Raw genomic sequence first — 9,466 nt, 5'->3', positions numbered from 1 at the left:
CTGGAGTTCCTTTGTGCTGCTCTTCAGGCACTCTCCTGCTGACCTGTGATCCTTCTTCAGGCTCTGGGCATCTATTGCTGGCCCTGGCATCAAACTGGTAGGAGTGGGATGGATTGAGGTTCCCCTCCCCTGGCAGCTCTAGTTTAAAGCCCTCTTCTCCAGCTTGGCAAGCCTATGACCGAAGATGCTCTTCCCCTTCTCTGACAGATGGACCCCGTCAGCCCCCAGTAGACCAGGTTTCTCAAAGTGAGCCCCATGGTCTAAGTAGCCGAACCCCTGGTTGTGGCACCAGTCCCGTAACCATTTGTTGACTCGCCAGATTTGACTGGCCCTTTCAAACCCCTTCCCTTTGACTGGCAGGATTGATGACAAAACTACCTGCGCTCCCGAGTCCCTTACCGCTGCTCCCAGGGCTCTGTAGTCACCTGTTGTCACCTATACAAGTTTGTCACAAATTTGCTATATGGCACCAGCTGTCTCTTGTTATGATGTGGATTTTAAGCATGTGATAATAGCAAAGATCTTAAAATACTGGCATAGGTTGAAAACAGAGGCCTCAGAACTAGAAACAACTCACTGGCAATCAATTATTGGCCACTGAACAAGTGCAACCTTGACAGCCGGGAAAAGACTGCTCTAAGTACCATAAAAACAAGACAAAGCAACTATGCAAGGGAAAAAAAACTAAACCAAACCAAAAACAAACAGTCAAGCAATAGGATAAAGTACCTGTGGGGCTAAGGAATGTAACACTTTCAAACACCATGCAGTGTGTAGCCTGGCAGATGGAGACCAAAGATTAAGAAGTGTCTAGACACTCAAACATCTTATAAAAGGACACGATCCCAAATTTGGAGGGGACTTACCAAAGGCGATGATGGCTATGGAATCACAGTGGGATTGTCCTAGCTCTAAGCACGCTGTCTGCTCTCCCTGCTTCCCAGGACCACGGGTGTCCCTTTCTCTACCTGCCTATCTCAAGAAATCTGACTCTTCAAAGACCTTTGATTTGCCAGCCAAATGGACTGCATACAGAGCATGTGTTTTACCCCACAAAATATGCCCATTTCTCCACACCAACTTTCTAACCCCTCAGAGTAAAGTCAACTGCATATAAATTCCACTTGGCTAGTTAAGATTTGGGGTAAAAAAAGAACCCTACTACCATTATTTTCTGCTACCTTTCTGAAGCTTGGCAGAGGATAGAATATCCACCATTTTCTCCCATTCTTACATTAGTTGGAATATGTTCCTATATAGCAACGCAGTGGCCAACAAGCAGCTAACAAAGAAGAACTGCTAGCGGGCCAGCTCTGCCCTTCCTACTTGCTCTTCCAGGCAGAGCCATCCGGGAGCATGTTTAACAGGATCATCTTCAGAGTGTTCTCAATGCTTTTCCACTGCCTGAGGATGATGGAAAGTTCCCTGCCAGCTGTAACTGTGATAGATACTTCAACATTTACACTGGAAGACAGTCAAAGGCTATAGAAAAGACTAGGATACTGCATGGATGCGTAAAAGTTCCCGAAATAAAGCGCTTAGAGCACAGAAAAGTTTATTACCTTCCCTCAGCATTTGCAATAGTGTTTCATTCCCACTTGCTATTCTTGTGTATATTTATAGCAGTATAAAATATGCAAAAACAAGAGTCAGTTGTCAATTCATCAGCTAATAAAATCTGCAGACCCACTCCCCTTATGAGGCCTGTGAGACAGTTGCATACAGCAGAGAGAGCATTTAAACAATGTCTAGTTTTCATTCATAACCAACTGACATACTGTACCTAAGAAGTTAGATTTCATATGAAAAATTGCCTTGTTGGATATCACATTTACACATGCTAAGAGTAACTTTGGAAGTCAGTTGAAAATGTGTGAAAAGCTAGCTCCCCTAAGGATGTGCTGTTTAAATAAAACACGACATACTGACACCAGAGACCAGCCTAGTCTACAACTTTTGATGCCTCTCTAAGAAGAGATCATATCGTTCATCTTACATCGAGGTTATCACACAGATAAACAAAGTTCACAAAATACTCCTATTTTTTCCCCTCAGAAACTCACAGTATTTCCCAACTGCCTAGTTAAAATATCACTCGGCTAGTACAAAAGAGAAAACGGCAAATTGCCATGACTAACCTCCAGAAACGGCACTCAGCAGTGCCAGAAAAACAAGACAAGATTGGTTTTTAAACCACAGTTTTTGATGTGAATGATTGTTTTAGGCTTTTCTGTTCTTCATGGAAAAGGTGTGCCAGGAGAAGTATATTTAGGACTCAAATGGGTATATTAGTGTAGTTTTGTTATCTTTCAAATCTCTGAAAGTGTTTAAAAATTATTCAGTTACAAGCACAATATCTTAACAGAGCTCCGTTTTTCTTATTATAACCATCGTATTTAACATAAACTGTATGTTCACATCAATACTACTCCACCGGGAGTCCATTTCTTTTCCCTTTACTCCTTTTCCTGCCATCTGCCTTTTAAGTGGTTACTTTAAAAAGCTTTACACAGAGATCTCAATACAAAATAGAAAGAAATTAATAAACCTTACATTTTCTTTGTATGTCCTGATTTTCTCCTTAAAGATTAAAGAATATCCATTTTTACTCTTATAGCAAAACAGCTATAGTCCCATTTATTTTTGAATGACTGTGTAAAATCATCCTTTGTGCAAAGTTAACGTGTTTACAGGGGTACAGTCATTCATCACAGCTGGGGAATATCTCAAATTAGCATACTGCCCTCTAAATAAAACCTATAAGCTTATTAATCATTGCCCAACAGTTAAGAAGCATTGCAGATTAATTAAAGCCCATCGCTTATTATCATAATGTTGCATAAATTTGGGAAAGACAATCAGCTTTTAGGGTTTTTTAAAAACAGGCAGCCTGCAGAATCAAAGCACGAGCCTATTCACGGATGCATTAATTAGATGCTACTTTTTCAGACATACGCTGAAGATAATTCACACAAAGCTGTATATACAGTTTTCTTAGTTTCTATCGAATATTTGTATGTTTGCACAGGAGCAAATTAATATCCAAAACAAGAAAAAAATGCAGGACTAAGCTGCCCAGAATGGTTACTTGTTGCCTAATTTAAAAGTTATTTCTCAAGCAGTTGTAAGACACTTCATTGCAAATATATCAAAACAGACATGGTAGGCTTTCTCCTTTTAAGCCAATATAAGCATTTTTGCTAATCTCATAATGGATTCTTCATGTTAAATGTTTGGAGATGTAATTATTTGAAAATTAACAAGATATTTCCTAACCCTTCCTCTCCCCAAGGAAAATGTACTTACGGGAGTACCAATGTGTTATCTGGAAATTCATGGAAGTTGTTCAGTTTTGTTTCCTGGGCATATGCCTCATCATGCAGCATCGGCATTGTTTTCAAGCTGGTTACTAATTTATTGGCCTCAGGAGCAAGTCCTTAAAAATAAAGAATAAAGGAAGTAAATAAAGGAGCAGGGATGGAAGGAAGCAAGTGGCACAGTAAGGAGGGAAGAAGTCAAGTTACACAGCTGTTTGCCCATCCTTCCACATTAAATTTAAACAGTCAATTGCCAGTTTAAGAACGTGAAAACAGAATATAACCAATAAATCTCCATGCAGTTATTCTTTTCTTGACTTGAAATAAAGAAATCCTTTATTTAAGAGAAATAATGTTACAAATTTCCTCCATATCAAATATTTATGTTTTACCTATTTTTAATTTGTTGCTTGTGTGCAAATACGGATCAGCAGTAGGGGCAGGAAGCCAATTCTTGCAACTGTAGCAAAAAGCTACCATTCTCTTTTACACTTGCCATAGCTATTCTCTATCTAGTGGCAGATGACTTACAAAACACTGAGCATTATTTTGTACTATAAAGTTGCGATATTTTTACCCCACCTTCTTAGCCTACAGCAGTAGGCTACACCAAGGTACTAGTATGTCTATGCTGGAAAGCGGCATGTTATGTCTTACTGCCAATGGCAATAGCATTTCCATAGAGAAAAAAAAAATAAAAGAGAAAGCTAAAACAAACCCCACAGTAGGTATTTAGCATTGACGGATATAGACAAACATATATATATATACACACAAAGATAGAGAAACCTCAGCTTCCAAGAAGAGTCTTAAATGCTAAGTGCTCTAATCACTCTCTCTTGAATAGGTACTTTCCACCAGCAGGTTTAGGACTGAACATCTCAGTTGACAAGAGGTAGATAAGGTGCATAAACTGCTGAATAGAAAAAGTCAAAAGCATGGATGCAGCTTAAGCTCTGTTCACCCTCTCCCTGCCCGTGATGTTGTCTTTCTTTCTGTGACAGGGGCCCTAAAACGGTTGGGGATTAAACTAGCCTAAGTACATTTAGTGTGTGCTGGTTCTACAGGTGTCCTGGTTGCAACCAGACATTTCAAAGGGAATCCACATACCATTCTCTGTTAGACAGAAAGGCACCTAAATTTTTGATGTTACAATCCTCAGCATCATTTGTGAATCTCAGTTCATTTGTGAAATCTAACTTGCAACTCACCTCCCAATACCCTGTTTCAGGAAGGACAGCGACAGTCCTGGTGTCCAGAGTCAGAAGCCACCCTGTTTTTCTTAAGTCTGACTTTTTGAGACTTTCTTCATTCAAGGAACTTCCATCAGAGGTACTTTCTTCTGGACTTCAAGATTCTACTGCCGTTACTGTCCAGTTCAGTTTAATCTCAGTGAATGTGTTTTATACCACCTGTTCAGATGGTGAACAAACTCTCAAACCTCATTATTCTACTTCTGCTAGTTCTAGTTATTCCTAATTTAAGGCGAGGTAATTCTTTCCTACTTCCTAGTTCTTCTGTTTGCTTAAACATGATTGTCATCCAAGTTAGCATCTGTATTTTTTTTTTGTTTCACCTTCAAACAGCAATGTTTATTTAGAATACTCCAAAATACAGACACTATTTTCAATAGTATTTCTATCTTTTTCTGTTTACTTTCTAAACTGATGGAAAAATCCTTAAGAACTCCCTAATCTCCCTCCTGGCTTGCCTTAAATGAAGTAGCGGGCCCTTTCATAGCCAACTTTCTCACAGGACGGCAACAGCATTTGAGTGGATTTGTTTGGATGCCTGCCGGAATACTTTGTTTTACAAAATATACTTAACACACTTTCAAGCTTTGGATGTTTCATTCATTCAGCTATAATCCCTGCTTTTCCTATTAAGGTTGTTCCTAGCTTAGTCACAAATGGCCACTTCTGCTGCGCTTGGGCATAGAGTCATTTTGGCTCTGAAATGCAGCCCAGTTTCAAGTGTTTTCTGATTATTATTCTGTTTGTCCTATGCTCATCTTGCTCTGAATATTGACAGTGGATTAGTCTGTTTACTTTTTGTATTTGCCCTAGGAACTGGAGAGCTGATGTACGTTAATGTTCTTAAATACCTTCTCTATAAATGGCAGTTCCTCATCTCTTCTCTTAATCACAAATCTGTCAGGATTTTTCTGTAATTGCTCACACTGAACTTAACCCTTTTTTTTTTTTTAAGACATTCTGCAGATGTATCCAAGATGACCCACTTGCAACCTATGCAGTCCCCTAAATGCATCCATGTTTAGCAGTGTTTTCTGCTTTACAGCTTCAAGAAGCAAACTTGGGGAACTCAAGTGCAACTGTTTTAAGAACACTTCTACTTTATTATGCATGGAAAACATCTTTTGTGAGCCAAGCTTGTTAACCCAGTATTTGAAGCAACTTCACCCCTGCAGAGAAGAGGCAGGCTGTGCAACTTGTCCAAATAGCTCTCATCAACTTCTGTCCTTTCCCTCTTTAGCTGGCCAACCCCAGCATCACAAAGCAGATGGGCAAAGGCAGAACAGCAAAATGAGTAACTGGCCAAGGAGAACAAGCATGGTTCCGTCTCATCTACAGTCGAGAACTCTGCTTTTCACTCCGGTGCTACAGATAACACAATTATAGCTACTAGCCAATCAAGATATCCTATAACCTGTGCTGCAGCAGAGAACAGGGAGCTGAAAAAGTCTGATGCAGCTGTGTCAGTGGGGCTCTGCACCCAAGAAACCACAGGCGTTGGGGAGCAGGAGCATACTGTACGTCAGCATGCTGAAGTCATCACCCCCGATCCCAACAAACTCTCCATGCTGAGGAATACAAAGGACTTCGCTAAACCACTTTTTACCTATAGGAATATCAATATAAATAGCACATACATCTGCGGTGCCGGATCCCAAAAGTAACGACTACATTTTGCAAAGGCGGAGAAGCAGAAAGTGTTCTCCAAAATACTCATGTCTGCAGCTGTAGTACTTGGAGCTTTCGGAAGTGAGGTGCATAGGTTTCAAACAAAAAAAGGTTTGGACTGCAGCAGCCAGTCCTTTGGCAGTCTAGTATGTCTAGAAAAGACAGATAAACTAAGCTACCCAGGCAGACTCTATTCCAAGATAAGTAATCTTTCTAAGGGGATTTAGCTTAGTTCTACTCGTATTTGTTGGGTGGTTTTTTTCTTAATATTTCAGGTAAAAGCTAGGAAAGAGATCCAGCCCACAAGCCTGAGGAAAAGATCTTCCTGAAGGCACCAGCCAGGAGGAACATGAGCACAAACTTGATGCAAAGATTACTATCACAGGGACCTCACTAAGGAGCGCAGTAAGATTTTCTTTCTGAAATGAGCTACTGATAAGCCAAAAGAGGCTGTTGTAGGAGGAAATAAGTAGGAGGAAGTAGAAGGAAGAAATTTTAAAAATGCACTGAAATGGCTTATTTGACAGCAAAAACATGAATAATGGGAGAGTCTGCAACTAAGTCTGGTTGCCACCCAACTCACACAAACAGAAACAGACTATCCATCCTCTGAAAATGACTCCTGCACAGGTGACCTGTAGGTGTGCAGAAAGTCCAACAGGTCCAAGACATGCTGGGGTTGCCACACGTGCACAGGTCAACTGCAGAACTGCTGCAGGAGGTTTACAATCAGACATCGTGATGATAAATAATTGCTCCATACACACACAATGAGCCCAAGGAACGTGACTGTATCAGTCTTGTACATGGGGGCAGTTCTGCACAGGAACATACTCCTTGCAGAACACATTAGGCCTATCAAAACTGTCTGATTTTTAAAATGAAACTATCTTCGCCCAGCAACTGGAAAGGCCGTAGAAAAGCTTGTAAGCCTAGACTGAAATTAGTTAGAAAACTAGCTTGATCCCTTCAATTTGAGCAGTTGCTGCTATGAAAGGTTTTGTGCAGCTCAAGGAAGCTACTTCTGTTCACCTTGCTTGAAATAAAACACTTGTAGTTCTAGGTATGGTTGTAAACAGGCACTTTCCATCCATCAATTACTAAAAGAAATGAGCATCTATTGTTTTCTCCCTTTGAAGTATGCTGCCTTTCCCATGCCCTTTCACCACCTTCTGTCTGAACACTAAAGACTGCCAAATATTCTGAAAGAGGTACTCTGGCTGCTCTGCTGCTAGGTCTGTGTATGAAAAGCAGGTTGAAACTCTCACCAGGATGTAGCAAGTCAGCATCATTGGATCATAACTGTTAGACTGTTTGCACATGCTTTAATGATTGACACTTGAAGCAAAAGGAAAATAAAAAAGGCACACAAGATGAGAAGAGGTTATAGAGTTCACTTATAAAAGAACGAGACATGATTTTAATTTATTTGCTAAAAAAAAGGTGGTTGGGAAGCTGAGACAATAGAAGTAGGAAATTTAGTATAAACAATGCAGACAGAGAGAGGAAAGTCACCACGTTATGAAATACGGGGGGGGGAGGTGTTTTTTGTTTTTTTTGTTTTTTTTTTTTTTTTGGTTTTTTTTTTTTTTTTTAACACACAACTTTGATAGATTAAACACAAAGATGACAGCCATAAAAAACAAAGCAGAACAACCCCTTAAAGCATCTTCCCTACCATAAGAAGGATCAGCCAGCCACCACCTTCCGAGAAGGAGGGATAGGTAGTAGGGAAAAAAAAAAAAATCTAGTCCAGGAAGCTCTGAGGTGAAGCCCCAAGTGTTTTAATCCTACAAATGAGTAGCTGAGATGGTATTTCAGGCACGGCCTCAAAACTCTGTAGTAGGGAACACAAGTACCCACACTTCTAAACCTAGACAGACTAGGCTCTGGAAGCACTGGGATGCTCCACTGCCTCCCAAGTGAAAGAGGAAGGAAACTGAATAGATGTTCATCAAGATTGGACTGCTTTCCTCTCTCTGCTGTGCCCCCCCTTACCCCCTTTCCCTTTATACCAGTTCTGGTAAACGCACAGCCCTGCAGGAAGTCAGACCTGGCTGAAATCTGTTCTTTTCCCCCCCAGACACGTTAGTTGGCTGATGCTTCTGGCATCCCTTGGGATCTGTGCCTACTGAGTGAGGGTCTAGTGATGCTTAGGTGCCACTCCAACCAGCTTCTGGATTAGGGGTCGGGGGGGGTGTTAGGTGAGTTTAGGCACTTACCTGTTGACATTTAGGGGCACCTGAAAATGCACAGCACATACCTGTAGGTACCCAAGAAACCTCCAGGTAAAATGCAGGCAGTATACTGAGACATCTCAGAGTTCAATTTTGGATTTAAACATTTCTCAGCTGGTGGGAGGGGGTTTGGCATGTCTAGCCTTTTCATCAACACAAGTCTCACCCTCCCGTCGTAAGGTAAAGCAGAACTCTTCAATGATTTCTTGAAGGAAGTCAAGAGCTGGTAGGAGAGCAGGAGAAGCCTGCCCAGAGGCAGGGGAGCACAGACACTGCATCTGATCTCGCTCATTATGACACCTGGCAGGATGTACGCTGCCACACTTGCATCAGCTGCGTCTGTCAGGTCACCGCTTGAAAATCCTTGATGTGGCCACCACCTCCAACAGCCCATGCTCTTCCCAGTGGGAATGTGAGGCACATGCTCTCCATGTAGCCTGGGACGGTGGCTCTTTTGGGGCCAAAAAAGACTGCATGACCGGTACAATTAAGCTGGTTTCATTTTCAGTGCATGAAGGAAGGGAGAAAGAACTCATACTTCAGGAAACACATTGTCCTCTGCCAAAACCTGCTCTAACTAGCTGTAAGGCTCACCTGTCAGAAGGATGCCTATCAGCTAAGCTACTGCAATAACCAGCTGGTAGGAAGAGAGGATTAGAGGAAGGCACACGCCCTTCTGGCATTGCTCATACCAGTTAGCAGAAACCCGGGGATGCTGAACCATAAACCGTGCCAGGGAGAGCGGTCACAAAGCAAGGCTGTTAGTTAAGGAAGCCTCAGCCTCCACTCGCCAAGCAGCGCATCCCCCAGCCCAGCGCCCTGCCAGCACCTCACGCCAGGCCGGTCTCGCAGCGTACCCTGAGGGGGAGCCCGCCTCCGCCGCCCCGCTCCCGCCTCCGCCCGGGGCCCCCTCACCCTTGACGTCCTGCACCATGCCGATGGTGCCGCCCGTGTTGATAACCAGCACCCGCGCCTCGGCCTCCGAGCCGCC

General features: G+C 42.2%; 1 protein-coding gene across 1 annotated transcript in view; it reads right to left on the bottom strand.

Annotated features, from left to right (window-relative positions):
• ASPG (asparaginase) overlaps positions 1 to 9,466 on the bottom strand; it is a 53,581-nt gene that overhangs the window by 41,837 nt on the left and 2,278 nt on the right. Inside the window, exons 3-4 of the mRNA XM_009280984.1 lie at positions 9,391 to 9,454; positions 3,307 to 3,436 (exon numbers count right to left, since the gene is read on the bottom strand). Coding sequence (XP_009279259.1) covers positions 3,307 to 3,436; positions 9,391 to 9,454 — 194 coding nt within the window. The remainder of the gene's footprint in view (positions 1 to 3,306; positions 3,437 to 9,390; positions 9,455 to 9,466) is intronic.

The sequence above is a fragment of the Aptenodytes forsteri genome, unplaced genomic scaffold, assembly GCF_000699145.1.
Source record: "Aptenodytes forsteri isolate BGI_AS27 unplaced genomic scaffold, ASM69914v1 Scaffold193, whole genome shotgun sequence".
NCBI classification, from domain to species: domain Eukaryota; kingdom Metazoa; phylum Chordata; class Aves; order Sphenisciformes; family Spheniscidae; genus Aptenodytes; species Aptenodytes forsteri.
This window is presented reverse-complemented; position numbering and strand designations above follow the sequence as displayed.